The 16,314-nt window shown below is 36.3% G+C and overlaps 1 protein-coding gene across 1 annotated transcript in view; it reads left to right on the top strand.

Annotated features, from left to right (window-relative positions):
* Positions 1 to 16,314, top strand: part of LOC127452672 (FH1/FH2 domain-containing protein 3-like) — a 198,743-nt gene that overhangs the window by 50,253 nt on the left and 132,176 nt on the right. Inside the window, exon 3 of the mRNA XM_051718298.1 lies at positions 2,520 to 2,584. Coding sequence (XP_051574258.1) covers positions 2,520 to 2,584 — 65 coding nt within the window. The remainder of the gene's footprint in view (positions 1 to 2,519; positions 2,585 to 16,314) is intronic.

The raw sequence follows: 16,314 nt of genomic DNA, 5'->3' as shown, positions 1-16,314 counted from the left end.
AACTGTGGTGACAGATTGACAGAATAAGCCAAGAACCCATGCAAAAGTGCTTGGTAAGGACCGTGAAGTGTTCGTTGTGATGTTACGCTCATAGCTCCCCCATAAATCAAGCATTACTCCTTTCTTGCAGCATTGCTTCATCACTGTGATCCAGGTACCTGAATCAGCTCTTTAAAATGCTGAAAGTCAACTACACTCAATGTCTGGATATACATGTATACCAGTTATAACCTTTGTCTCCATCATTTGAATTACTGGTTCACAATATATACACAAACTTTTACTACAGTTCTATTGCATGCTTTCTGCTGGCGTTAAAGGAATGTTCCAGGTTCAATACAAGTTAAGCTCAATTGACAGCATTTGTGGCATAATGCTGATTACCACAAAAATGAATTTCGACTTGTCTCCTCTTTTCTTTAAAAAAGCAAAAAAAAACAAAAAAAAACTGAGGTTTCAGTGAGGCACTTACAATGGAAGTGAAGGTGGCCAATTTGTAGAGGGTTTAAAATCAGAAATGTGAAGCTTTTAATTTTATAAAAGCGCTTACATAAATTCTTCAGTTATTATTTAAGCTGTAAAGTTGTTTAAATCATAATATTTACAGTCATTTTAGGATTTTAGATTTTGTTAACATTACATCATGGCAACAAAGATGTAAAATTGGCTATAACTTTACACAGAAAAGGTTAGCAAGTGATTTCTTCACAATAAAATCATGTTAACAGGTATTTACATCTTGTGACTATACTTTTGAAATAGTGAGCATTTTAACATAAAAAGTTGGCCGCCATTCAATTCCATTGTAAGTGCCTCACTGTAACCCAGATTTTTGCTTTTATTTAAAAAAAGGAGGAACGAGTCAAAAATAATTTTTGCGGTAATCAACATTATGCTAAAAATGCTGTCGATTGAGCTTAACATGTATTGAACCCGGAACATTCCATTAATAGTTCAATGTTAATTGCTTCAGCCAAATATGACTGAGTTTTGTGAATGATGCGCAACATTTAACCCTTTCGCACGTGAGTTTCTCCTGTACTGATGGATCCCCCAGTGCAAGTTCTTTAATACGTGCTGTAATTTAAAAAAATGTTACCGTGAGAATAATTTTCTAGAAAATGGAGGCTTGTTTGTGTTGAAAAGAATGACAATGACTGAAGGAATAAATGAAAATTCAGTTAAAATGTACTTACCCTCATGTTCTTCCAGACCCAAATGTTTCACCCGACTTTCTTTCTTATGCGGAACACAAAAGGAAAAATATTTATAAATATCTCAGTCCATCTTTTCAATAAATTGAAACTTGTTGTTTTGTTGTTTTTGCGCTAGGCTAAACAACACAAGGTCTTGCAAATGAAAAATGGCTTTGTTTTTTCACCAAAGCCTCTCATATGTCTTCAGAAGACTTGGAATATGATGTACAAGATGCATGTACAACTTTAATGATACTTTTTTTTTAGCTTTAAAATCACTGCAAAGTCACTATCAACTGCCATTTTATTGAAAAGAGGGGCTATATTCATTTGTGTGTTTTCTTTTGTGTTCCCCATAACAAAACAAAAATGTCATACAGGTTTGGAAGAACATGAGGGTGTAAATTATGACCAGAATGAAACTATTTGAGTGAAGTATTCACAGTTTTTGCACTGAAATATTGCATGTAAAGTAGGCACAACTGTTTTGTGAAGTCACCCTCCCCTTGAGTGTTCTGGAAACTAGCAGGAAGTCACAGGAAGTTGGCAGGGTCTGTACTGTCTTCTGCAGCTCAAGGCCACACATGACTCTGGTCCCTCAAGACCATACAGCTTAACTAACCTGACCTACATATAAGAACAGATGTAACACAAAGCATCAGGCTGCTGATGTAAACAGAAGTGCTGCAGAAGTTTTACTTCCATGAATGCTTTTCTTATGCAGTATATAAATAAAGCCTGATTGTTTTATGCTGTAGCAAAATACTGCCCCATACTGTATATGGAGTTTTAAATGTAAGTTGAGGAGACGCAAATATTATTTGTGATCGTGTTAATCACAACATTAGTATGTGTAAGTGGAGCTTAATTCACTCCAGTTATTTCTGGCATCCCTTCACCATTTTATATATATATATATATATATATATATATATATATATATTATATATATAATATATATATATATGATATTGAGATATTTAGAATGTTTAGAATATTTACAGTTTTAGAAATATTATTTGTAATATTTTCATTATGTACTCTTATCAGATAAAATAATACTACTTTGATATATATCATGGTCCTGAAAGATTACCATATTCATGTACCATGGTATTTACATGGTACTCAAAGGTAATGATTAGAATACAAACTATTCCTTTAAATAATAAAAACAAAATGCCTATTGAAATCTATATATTAGTAAGGAATAACTGTGTATTGTTCAATGATATAGACATAACAATAACATTGTCCTGTTAATTTTACTTTTTCATTAGAGTTTCTGAATGATGATCACTTATTTTTGTGTTTGTTCCTCAGGAGGGGAAAGAAACACAGTATAGTGCTGAGAACACAGCTGTCTGTCAGAGTTCATGCCTGCATAGGTGAGTAACAATATGTTGTTTCGCCTAAAAAAAAAAACACATGTTGAAAGAAAACATATTCCACTCTATCTTCATGCATGTACATTTCTGAATTAGTGTGGAGTGTCTGGTTGTATCATATTCTTTAGAAATTATTGTCTCATTTGATGCTTGTTGAACTGATGGATGTGTGAATTATACTGAAGCTCTTGCCAGATTTTTACAGTGTGGTAAAGTTTTCCTGTTTCAAATTGGCCCTCCTGCGCCAAAGTTTATGATCTTGTTTAAACATGTTCCATGCTTGATTTCTCAATTAATACAAAACAGCTAAGTTATATGAATTCCAGAGAAGTGGTTTTGAGAAACACACATCTCACCTTGATTTAAACATTTTGCGGTTTAGAGCTATCAAATTCCATTTTGGCTATATAGGCCATTTTATGGTTGGACTGTAGTAACTATTGTATATTGGCAGAAACATTAACATGGTAAATGTGTTTTGTAAGGGAATATACTGTAAGCCTAAATTAATGATATAGTAGCATACATTGCAGATAGCATGTGTGGGCATACTTTAGATTGTGTAGTTACTGTATATTCCTTTGCAATCTCACTACAAACTATAAACATAAACTACAATCTTATGTCACTAAGCCATGTTGACAGAATGAGGCTTCGTTACCTTCTTAAGCTTTATCCCAGATTAACATCTGTGTCATTGTATAGTAGCAGGATGGCAGTGGCTATTTCTGAATCACAGAGGATTAAGTGTAACAGACAACACCTTCAAGACCCATCAAGCATATAAAAGTATAGTATAGTATAGTATAGTATAGTATAGTAAAATAGTATAGCCTCTCTGGAAGCATAGTATGCATGAAGCTCACTTTAGGGGCTAACGTTACCTTGGTGATTCATAGTATCTGCCTCAGACAGGACACCCACAGACCATCTGATGCATTTTGCAAATAAACAGGGCAAGAGATTTTTCAAAATGGTAAGATCCAATCAGATTGGCTGGCTTTGCGCAATTTGCATGAGTTGAGGTTTCAGTCTTCAGATTTTATCAGTCCGCCGGGAAGCAAAGTTGGGTTTGCGAGTTCCCAGGCTGCTACAATGTGCGCTTCTGAAGAAGAATTATTCGCTGAGTTTAACAAATTTGCAAAGTCTTTCAGTCGTTGTTTGAGACACTTAGCAAGCTAATAAAATGAGGACATCTATATTCTTAATATTTGTTTAGCTGTATCTGGTTTAAGATTTACTAAGTGTTCTGCCCCTAAATGTCAAATAAAAAGTGAACTGTTGTTGGTCATCAATGCCTAAAAAACACCTTCAAGTCAGTAAAACTTTTTTTATTTTTAAATGGGCTGTTCTTGGCTGGAATAAGCAGCGATGTGGAGCAGACTTTTTTTACCGATAGTCAAAAGTCTGGCTATGTGAGACTAGGTGACTCACTGTCGTTGTCTGCAGGAACCTGTAGTCAGTGGTTAAGACAAGTGTCTTTCTGTATAGCAAGCAGTATAGGCTAAACTTAGTGGTAAGATGCAGCCAAGCACACGTGGCTTGTACTGTTTTCCCTCTCCAAACTTCAGGGGAACATATGGCTAACCATCAGCCTGCAAAAGCCATTAAGCTCAGAACTGCCAGATTTTAATTTGTACTTTTCACAAAAGTGTTATTTAAGGGTACCAAGGGCAAAAATTGCCCCAAGAATGAAGTGGAGTTATCTCTCTCTAAACTTATCCTGCATACCTGAAGGAAACTCCAAAGATATAGGGCTTGTTATGTCCAAAAATAAATGTTCTTGAAACTGTTGGCAAGGTCTAAGAATCTGTTAAGATAAATGCTATGAACCAGACCTGCTCAGACATTTCCATTTAGACTGTTTTCTCTTTTGTTTAAAGCCTTTCTTTCAAAATTTGAGAGAGTCGAGAAAGAGGGCAGAACACAAGTGCCTCTTGTAACAAAACTTTCTGAGAAGCTTTACAGATCAACAGCTCTGAATGTTTGCGTCCAAACATTGCATTGATTTATGTCTTGATAACGTACTTTGAGTGACTATGTTGTTTGTCTTCTGTAGAATCAATGTTCCATAGCCAGATTATCTACGATTTCTGCCCTTATGGAAAGAACAGTTTGATAAGGGAGCCATGCTCTACACGTTGCTTTCCCTCTTTACAGGTTGTTGAATGTTTTGTTGCTATTCTATCCCACTCTGTATCCTCAGGGATAGATCACAATGGTTGACTAGTTCTAGTCCAATAACCAACTCATCAACTAGTGAGCTTATCTAAATTGTGTTATATATACTGTATACTATACAGTATAACAGGATTCGGATTGGGTGAATCTGAAACCAGCCTAATTATTCAGGACTTCCCTATATAGTTAAAAATAGTTAAATAGTAAAAAAAAAAAATTGTCATCATTTATTCACCCTCATGTTATTCCAAACCTGTATAACTTTCTTTTTTTTCTGTGGAACACAAAAGTTTATGCTTGGCAGAATTAAATAATATGCAGTGAAAGTGAATGGTGACCAAGGTTTGGCAAGTTACTCAAAAAGGTATCCACAAAAGATGACATTACTTATCTAAAAATGTAATCAGACTACTTTTCTGATACTTCATGGGGAAAGTAATCCCATTACAAATTACTTCACTTTTACGTAACTTTCTAAAACACTTTTCACAGAAAACTTAGTTTTTCTGCCAAACGAATTTAAAGTAATGTCTATATTTCCTCCTTGTTCATTGTTGCACACAAGTCATACACTCGACAACACACATTTCTTCCTTACAATGACTTGTTAGGGAGCCCTTCAGCTGTCACAGAAATGCAAACAGACGTATATATAAACATAATTCATACTATATAAATTATATTATTTTAGAAATAAGTGTAATATGTAATGTACTTAAAAATAACTAACTTTAATATGATCAAGAATTCCAAATGTAATGTGTTACACTCCTTTTTTAATGAAAGTAATTAGATTACATTAAATACAGTAGACAAGATTACACCCATCACTGATGGTGAGTGAGGCTAACATTTACCATTACAACTCGTTTTGTACGCTACAAAAGAAAGAAAGTCATACGGGTTTGGACATGAACATGAAGGTGAGTAAATGATGACAGAATGTTCATTTTTGGGGGAACTCTACCTTTAAAACAGATTAGTTAAGTAGTCATTAAAAATTAAGTAGTTTTGAACATCTCTACCAGGTCCTGGCCTGATCCAGGCTGCATTCTTTGTAGCAATGATGGGATCACTTTTCTGACCAGCTGTGTGTTTATGTGATTGAAGGGTGATCTGGGTCAAAGGTGGGACCTGTATGTGGGTGGTAGGGGATGGGTGAGACTTTTTCTCTTTCTCTCTAAGCGGATGACCCAAGATGACAGCTGCTTTTCTTCAGGCTTGGAGTGTTTCACAGTTTGTGTGTTTATGACAGAGAGGGAGAGATACAGAGAGATGCATGGACTTACCATAAATATTGTCCATCTGTAGTACGGAGGTTAATTTCCCAATGTCTGGCTCTGCTTTTGATCACACATTTGGGGGCCCTTTACCTCTAGCTTGATGAAAGGAACAAATTCAAAACCACTATGCTGTAGCTATTCATAGCAGGCTTCTGCGCTCCACACTGCTATAAATCAGCTCACCAGAGTGAACTGTCAACAGGGCTGATGACACAAAGCCATGATAACTATTTTCCTGCACTTGTCTGGGTTCATTAGTAGAATCTGTAGCACTTGTTCATTTAAGACTGATTAATAATTTCCGTGTCCATGCTGACTGCTTGATTAAATGACACTGCTGTCTGTAGTATCATGGGCAATTATAAGTGTCAAGTGTATAAGAGTGTTTTTACCTTGGATCTTTTGGTGCATACCAGAGCCTATTTGACATCAAAGTTTGTATGGTTGAAATGAAAGTGAACTGAAATTTCTTTACACTAAAGCTTCATGTCAAACCATTTTTATTGACCACATGGACTGTTTAATTCACAAGAGAACCTCTGATGACAGCAAAAGCATGCAATGACTGTAAGTTCCTCACTTTCTTTTTAGAACGAACATGCAAGTATTTGCTAAATCTGTATTCTACGATGTGAATGCACTTGATAAAAAATAAAATAAATAAAAAATGAATCAAAATTATTACTGTTTGCACAGATGTTAAAAGTTTCCTATTCTCATTTAATAGCAAGTGTGAAGCCTTCCTTATATGGCATTTTCATGGGCATGGATTATGATAATTGTGAATGAATGTGCACGTGTGCTCTATAGACCATTTCAAGAATGTAAGCAAAAACAAATGAATTATAATGGGTATTTCCGGATCCTTTCATCAAAGTCTCTTTTTCAAGGTAAGTCAGTCCACGCGGCGGCTGTTTTTGGAATGCTTTTTGTTAGTTTGTGCAGCTATTTTTCTCAGTAAACAAGCGTCATGACAGTGCAGCTCCTATCTACTTGAATGGGGAAAGATCGAAATCTCCAAAACAGTTGGTCAAGATTACGATAAAAAAACATATTTCAAATAAGCAGTTAAATTGTATTGTCACCGGCTTCACTCAAACAGCCCGTCCACAACACGTGCTCCAATCCCCGGCATCGCATCTAACTCGCGCCGGGGATGCGGGTCCGGCGACGCATCTAACTCGCATCAGACTCTTACCGCTCCGTTCCTGGACCTGTGAAGACGCCAGCAGGTAGAAACCGGTCTCCCGAGAAGAGGCACACTTGGTGTTTAAAGGCAGCGGTGATGAGGCAGTATTTTTTTTGTTGACCATGGCCATTCCAGTTTCTTTCATTAATTTTAATAGAAGTGGCCCGTCTCTGCTAAATGGTCTCTGTTACAAGCAGGAAATGTTCACGGAACAGTGACGTCACTTGACGTCACCAACGAACAGTCCTTGAAATGGTCTATTTACAGATGTTTGGAATTCACTTACATACACACGTTTTACTAACAAACCTGGGGAATACAAAGCATTCGTGAATCCGACAGAAAGTTTTCAGGAAGCTTCATTTTATGCAGAAATTACTCCCAATTTTTCATACATTTACGAAATTTTCATGAATGAGGCCCATAGAGTCGTAGTCTATCATAGAAATATCATGAATTCATATTCAAATTTGAAGGAATAGTTAGAGTTTTAGGTTCCAGGTGCTACGTAAATATGTCTCTGGCATCTGTATTTTGTGAATTGGAAGCTGATCTGGCTAGAAGGTTAGGAGATTAGAAAGCGTCCAGACTGGATGTTTTTCCAACTAGTGATTATGTAACAGTCAAGGCAGTGTATGAGTACATGGTTGATATACTCATCACACTAATAAACTTACTAAAAGATCTGGTCTTAAGTTATCAGTTAATATTGAGCTGTTGTTGTCAGTGAGTTAGCAGGGTGAAAGCCTGGCTTCCTGTGGGCCTGTTCAATTTGTGCCTTTATTTTAACTCAGTTTAAATGGAACAATCTGGCATCGGTAGTTCTGGAGCAGGGAAAAGATGGATCCTGACTGGAATGTTTCCTGGAGGCTACACCATGGTGGAACAAACACAAAATGTAAAGTCTGTCTTTCTAATTAATAAAGTCAGAAATTAAGAGTGGCAGTCAGCATCTTGTTATTCCATTAGAGATGGCTTGACTTTTTGGGTTTTCTGTGTGTCTTGCTCTGTTTCAAAAAGTAGTCGGCTGCCTATAGAGCCAGCATTTTAAGGCATTAAAAGTACAATCGTGACACGAAGGCTGTTCCAAAAAGTAGTAATCTTAATTCTCCCTCTCTGTCTCTTCCTCCCTTCGCAGCCGATTAAAGTGTTTGTGTAGCTTATCTTCAAATTGCAAACCTATGATCATCCAAATTTAAACAGGATTTCCTGAATGCGGAGGCTTAACGCTCCAAGTGTTAAACATTGGAGGAAGCTGCGTATAAATATTCTGCTTATTCCCGTGTTGGACATAAACACATGAATGATGAGTCTTTTAGGCCCTTGTATGTAATGCCTGTCATTTAGCACATTTGCGGAGAACCTCAGCAGTCAATGGCAGTGAGATTTAGCGGTGTGGTAATGTACACAACATAGCTCATGGTAGCTACAGCAGTCGTGTAAAGCAACAATCTCCATTAGATGGCTAATTTTTAGAGCCCAGAAACCCAGTGCTGCCTGCAAGGCTTTCTGACAGGGCATAATCCAGATGCCTTAATCATAGTCATTTACTCGCACAGACATTTGGCTGCAGAGGAGATGCTCATTGGGCTGATGCAAAGCCTGGGCTCTGGTGCTCTTGGCTTCTGCTGGTTGAGCTAATGGTTTATGAGAGTTCGCAGGTCTGGTGTAGCTCTTGACACCATTGTTGTTATACAGTAGTTTTGAATTGAGTTATTTCAATTGTATTTTCAATTTCCCCATCCAACCAAAGTTTTGTTTTGGTTTAGTTTTTATTCTAGTTTTAGTATTTTAGGGCTGCCAAAGTTAATGCATTACCTGATATGATTTAACTATCTTTAACAGTGTTACATTTCAATGTTTAAGGGCCTTTTAGTGTTATTGCGATTTTATAATGTGTGTATTTGTGGTGATTTAAAATTTTGTCCGTTTTTATAATGTTTTTATTTTTACTTTAGTTAATGAAAGTTTTTAATTTAGGTTTAATTTTAGTTTTTGTTTTGCTTTACAGTGATTTGCTATAAACAGCATGTCTGGGAGTCAGGAATGTATTTTGTCAAAATGGGCCAGACTCCTGATTAAACTCTACGATACCAACGTGTGGTCCCAATAAAACCAGTACCCATTTATTACCATTAGCCCTCACTGCAAATGAAGGCATAATGAATTTTCAAACATGTGAAATAAATCTACGGTAATAATGGTCTCGCTCTGTGGTTCTGGGGACATTAGTTACAAGCAGAACCCTAAACAGCCATTCCCTGATTGTGAGGTAAACTAAACTGCCTGAGTTTTCACTAATGATCTCAGCCAATAGCTCTGCCATCCCCCAGTCCCCACCCAAAAGTAATATTTAAAAGAACATTGTGGTTATAACCAAATTGTAGACATAAATTAACTGAGGTTGAGATTGTTTACTTGGTTTTGTGAGTTTACAGGGCAAATCACTAAACTAGGTCTGGGTTTTGTATAATGTACTGTACATTGAAGGATAATACAGTACTTTATAAGCCACAGAATGCGTCATATTCTGTTAAGAGCTGTAGGATGCGTTATATTGTTAGTGGTCAAACGATATGAGTTTTTTAATGGCCAATGTCAATATATAGAGATTTTATGCTTGTATTAATACTAGTGCTGTCAGCTTAATAACATTTTCCATCACAATTAATCGCATATTCTTTTGGAGTGTATAGAAATGAATCACAGATTTTGAATGTGCTGAAATTTAATTGTAAATATACTACTTTTCCTGTCCAAATGCATTTATTTCCTTCTCAGGAAACAAAAAAACAACAATAATTCTTTATTGACATTTTTCAAACAAAGCCTTCCACAGTATAAAGATAGAAATGTGCTAATATAGCAACAATCAAGTAACATTAAACGTTTTTCAGAGTGGGAGGTTGACTAATTGAAAGAACCTAATCTCTTAAACTCTCATCCTCCACAACATTAATCAGCTGGCAGACTGTGGCTATCTGCTTTGCCACAGCAATCGTGAAGCCTTGTTCATGATTCACGTCAAGCACTGCTTTGAACTCTACGTGAAAAGTGCATGCAGACAAAAATTCCTCGTTCTACGTTTTGGTGATAGTTAAGACTTGACGTGCTTCTGTAGTAATTAAAATGCGCCTTACTTAGGCTGAAAAATACTTTCTGTCACAAGTCCCATCTGGGCTTGTTTTGTACAACAAATAGCGTCAAGAGCTCCTTTCTCCATCATTTTAGCACTAAAATGGAAGCGATGTTGTGTGTGTGTTGTGGTGCGTGCATCAGTGTAATGACTTCGGGGGGACACATCACAGAGGTTCCGCCCTTCCAACCAGCGTTTATGCTGTTTTATGCTATATTAACCGTAAATGCATTAATTGTGATTTAAAAAAATTAACACGTTAAACTTTTTTTAATTAATCACATGCGTTAACACGTTTACTTTGACAGCTCTAATGAATGCAATTTACAATTTATATAAAGCTAGCAAATGAGTAACGATTAATTTCTTTTATACAACGTTTAATCAAAATTCACTTAACAATATTTTAAGTTCTTATATCTGTATGTCAGCTAAGCCTGCATGATTATTATCGACCAAGGCAGTAATCTCAAAATGCCAATTATTGTTTCCCAATAATGATCGATCTTAAGAACGTGTGTTGTTTTTTACGTGCGTTTCCCAAAACTGCACTTAAAATGAATGTGCGAGGATGCACTTTAAGTGCTTCTTAAGAGAGTCGCTGTCCGAGCGACAGTGCTTAAATGTGAATGTATAGTGCTGCTCATCATTGTAATTTTATTATATTTGTGCGTAACTTTACAATCATTTGTAATTTAACTCGCTAATATTTGTTTAAAAATGTTTTCTTAAATAATTGACCTAATTAATTACATATTTACATATTATTTGTACAGAACTATTTCTTTTACACAATCTGCTTCCATAATCAGGCGTGCATGTGTAATATTTCGTTTTCACACATTTCTCTCAATATGAAAGCTTCCAGGATTAGTGAAGACAGTGGAGGCCCTGTGTATTATCCTGCTAAGTACAAGCATTCATTGAATATTACAAGGGTCACTATGTTATCATGCAGCGCAAAATAAGGAGACGTTTAGAAGATGTGCTTTAGGGACATTCACCAGTAAAGCGGAGGTCTGCTCTTTACTCCCAAAACTGATAACGGTGACACCAATGCTGCATTTGTGGTGCTACACAACTTAACATGCTGGCGAGAGCATCTTTGGGTGTCAGATAGGAAGAGGAGACAAGGATCAGCCAATATATACAGATGATTTTCATGCAGTTATTTACTTTTTTCTTCTCTCACTGATTTTACTTTATACAGTTTTCCGCATCAATAATGCCACCACTTTGCTGTTGCCATTTAGCCCACACAAATAACTTTATTGTTTACTAATTAATCTATTCATCCATTTATATAGACTATATATTTTATGCATTTCATTATTATGATTATTATTTTATTTTTTATTTAATTTCTCCCCATTTTGGAATGCCTAATTCCCAATGCGCTCTAAGTCCTCGTGGTGGCGTAGTGACTCGCCTCAATCCGGGTGGCGGAGGATGAATCTCAGTTGCCTCTGCGTCTGAGACAGTCAACCTGCGCATCTTATCATGTGGTTTGTTGAGCACATTACCATAGAGACATAGCACATGTGGAGGCTTCACGCTATTCTCCGCGGCATCCACGCACAACTCACCACGTGCCCCACCGAGAGCGAGAACCACATTATAGTGACCATGAGGAGGTTACCCCTTGTGACCCTACCCTCCCTAGCAACAGGGGCCAAATTGGTTGCTTAGGAGACTCAGCACGCTCTGGATTCAAACTCGCGACTCCAGGGGTGGTAGTCAGCGTCAATACTTGCTGAGCTACCCAGGCCCCCAGGTATCCTGATATTAAAGTTTTAGCATAAAGTGTAGCTATAGGTATTTAAATTGTAAGAAGTGTAATTTCGTGTTTGTCCTGCAGGTGTTTGCATAAGTCTATGTGCTTACGTTGCTCTTAGCGCTTTATAAGTACTCAAGAGCACTCGTAAATTTACGAGCATTTTCAAGTACTACTTAAGTTACGATGCATTTGGGAAACAGGCCGCAAAACTAAGATGAATCATAAGATGGATTCTACGATCTATTTAGGCTTACGATGCTTTTGGAAAACGAGGCCCTGGCTGATGCAAACATTGCTGGTGAAGCTGCTCGACCAGCATAATTTTGGTGTTGCTGCTGGTTAAGTTAGTCAAGAAGCCTTAGTGTAACACCAGCATCCAAAACACAACATATTCTTGTGACCCACTAAACTGTCAGCAGGGTACTGTAGGATATTGTATGATCTCTACGGTACAGTGTATGCTATCTAAACTTTCAATAATTCCCGGTGCGTTTCCAAACAGTAAATGATGTAAAGGTAGGAAAAAAGCAGGACAATGGAACAACCTAAACTGATCAGGTTCACAGCTTTTGTATTGATAAAATGTGTAGCTTGAATGCACTCAGTCAGTCAGTCAGTTTAGATAAAATTGTCTGGCAAATGCATTTATGTAAATTTACTTTTACATTGACCCTTTTGTAGCTCTTAAAAGTGAATGTCTTTCAAATTGTGACTGCTGTGTTGATGACCACAGACTTCTAGCCTGAACATGTGTAACAATGGGCAGATTATATCCTTTATATTATATCGGGGAAGCAGATACTTAAAAACAGTTAAATGATGACAAACACATATAATGGGTGTATTGCCTGTCCGCACGCACACACACACACAGCATCTCCACCAAGCCATCTGGTTTCTGTTGTAACCCTCTCCCTCACAGCTTAAAGAGGAAAAGATTAAAACTGTCTACATGTTGATCCGTGGAGGTATTTTTATCTGAACATTCAGCAGTAACCGGTCTCACTGGTCTCCATTCACTCACTTTCTCTCCCTCCCTCTTTTACACTGTTTTTTTTTCTTCCCCCTTTCATTTCTGTCAGTTTGGACTCAACATCCTCTCATTGGACCTTTTAGCCTCCTTAGTGCTAATTTTAATTCTTGTTTGGTCAATCCTGACTTAAAAACACACTGGAAACAACACTAGGGCTAGAATTCAAATAGAGAGGCAGGATGTTACAGGCTCTGCAGTGGGCCAGTGGCATCTTGTCACTCACAGATTCAATACTGTTTCCCACTGTTTATTAGATGAAAATCCAGTGAACCCTTTTAAAATGGACATCTATGACAAAGCCTAAATTTTGATCTGCTTCTATGTAATAATTTAATAATGCATGCCATAAGGGCTCATTTCATTAAAGGTTTCTTAGCAGAACATTGTGTTCGATCTGAATTTATCTGAATTACCTATGAATCTAATCATTAATACCCATTGAGTCTAATTGTCAATTTTTCTAATAAGATTTAAATGAATATTTCAGGTTCAATTCAAGTTAAAGGGATAGTTCACTGAAAAATTACAATTCTTTACTCACCCTCCTGACATCCCAGATGTGTATGACTTTCTTTCTTCTGCAGAACACAAATTAAGATTTTTAGATCTGTGGCTCTGTGGGTCCTCACAATGCAAGTGAATGGGTGCCAAAATTTTGAAGCTCCAAAATCCACATAAAGGCAGCATAAAAGTAATCTATATGACTCCATTGGTTAAATCCATATCTTCAGACACGATATGATAGGTGTGGTTGTGAAACAGATCAATATTTAAGTCCTTTTTTATCATAAATTCACAAAGAATGTTAATCACCAAAAACAGAAGAAGAAGAATGGAAAGTCAAACTGAAGTGAAGATTGACTGAGCAGGGAGGAGAATTTATAGTAAAAAAATACTTAAATATTGATCTGTTTCTCGCCCACACCTATCATATCGCTTCAGAAGACATGGATTTAACCACCGTCTGGAGTACTCTGATGTTGCCCTTATGTGAATTTTGGAGCTTCAAAATTTTGGCACCAATTCACGTACATTGTATAGGCCTACAGAGCTGAGATATTCTTCTAAAAATCTTTGTTTGTGTTCAGCAGAAGAAAGAAAGTCATACACATCTTGGATGGCATGAGGGTGAGTAAATGATGAGAGAATTTTCTTTTTTGGCTCAATTGACAGTATTTGTGGCATAATGTTGATTGTTTTATTTTATCTCACTAAAATTATGTTAACACACATGTTGTTTATGTCTTATGGCTCTACTTTCAAAAAAGTATTTTAACGTTCACAAATTGGCCCCATTCACTTCCATTGTAAGTGCCTCACTGATAACCCAGATTTTTTCTTTTTTTTAAAGAAAATGAGGGGCAAGTCAAAATGAGTTTTTGTGGTAATCAACATTATGCCACAAATGCTGTCGAATGAGATTATATTGTATTGAAACCGGAATATCTCATTAACTCAGAATTCACTAACTAAATTGATAGATTCAAGGATGTAAGCTATAAAATTATACATTTTCAACTTGACTAATCAATTTATGTCATGTTTAAATTACATGAAAACGACATGTTAAAAGAGTAAAAATATGTATTTTATCAACTCGTAATTACATATTGAAAACTCTTTATTCTTCCTTGACCTTTGTGATGTCAACCAAAACAACCAAAATGTAAAAACAACCAAAATGGCAATGGTAGCAATCTCTGTTTTATTATATTATAGCAAACATTATCTTGTGTGCTTTCTTTGGTCTTCAGTATTTTGCATGAGGTAAATTTAAACAAATGGTGTAAATAGAGTAGAAAAATAGAGTTGTCATCTCGTAATTATTGTAAATCCGACACAACATGAATAAAGCATTAGTATATTTTTGATGATTCAAAATTGTATTTGTTGTTCTTTAAATTCCTCTTCTATTCCAGTAGATATGACAAATGATAAGTAATTACAGCTATTACTTTTTGGGATTTCACAGGTGTAGGCATCTTGTCCTTGGCGGTTTACCAAGATAAAATCACCGACTGCTGCAGGATTAGTATAATTATCCTGACATTTGAAATGGAATTTTCCACGATTAACCCAAAAACTTGGATTACTTGTGAAATTGTGCAAAGATCGTCCACCTGTTGAATTATTTCCTCCGATGTTGAAAGCCTCTTATGGGAAGTAAAATCTTCCTTCACATTAATAATGTAATGACTGTATGTTAGAGGCTGTGCTGCAGCTGGAGAGGCTATGAATATACTGTAGATATTTCAGAATAGTTTGGACACAATGCTATAGTGGTAGCATGGCATTTGGATATCATGTGAGGCCTGCTTGAGCTTGGGATGGGAGAAAAGCCTCAATTTAATGACTAAGTACCGTAGGCTTAAACCATCCGCCACTTTTTTCACTGTTTTTCTCTCTCTCTCCCTCAGTTTCTTGTAGTAGACCCAACATCCTCTGAGTAAAATTTCTGTTTATAAAACTCTGTCCAAAAAGACATTGTAATTACAGTATAGCTAGAAGTTTAAGCCTAATTCTTAATCAGTGAGCTCTCTTTATTATATTGTTGAGAAAGCTGAAATACAATGAATGCTATGTATATGATGAATGTCCAAATTTGGGAGGTTTTTCTCTGTTAAGTACACCTGGCTTTGGGAGCACGATGGCTTTCTTTAGGCAATTGGAGAGTTCTGTTGATTTCCTGTTGCCTCATGGCAGAAGGATAGTTTGGGAAAATTTCCCTGTGCTTCAGTTGCTAGGCATCACCTTCATCTACTGTACCTCTCAAAGGCTTGGCTACACTTAAACACTAAATGTCGGTTTATACCACATCTAATGCAACCAAATTACAATAAAATATACAATGTTCACCAACAATTGTTTGCACAAATATCTAATGCCAGTTTTTCTTAATTATTTGAAAAAAGTTTGCATACCTGAATTAATTGTTTGACATACAAACAAATGAACAAAAAATAATATATGTAAGGGATAGTGTACCTCCGCTACACGTCAGGGTTTATTTTGCAATAACAACTGACTGACTACATTATACCGCTTATTACACGGCTACTAACCAAATAAATAATTAAATGGAAATTATATATTGATTTGCATTTAAATTATGCAATTACGTGAGAAAAAAT

This window comes from Myxocyprinus asiaticus, chromosome 15 (genome assembly GCF_019703515.2).
Source record: "Myxocyprinus asiaticus isolate MX2 ecotype Aquarium Trade chromosome 15, UBuf_Myxa_2, whole genome shotgun sequence".
Taxonomy (NCBI): Eukaryota; Metazoa; Chordata; class Actinopteri; order Cypriniformes; family Catostomidae; genus Myxocyprinus; species Myxocyprinus asiaticus.
Note: the sequence above shows the minus strand (reverse complement) of the source record. Positions and strands in the feature narration are given on the sequence as shown.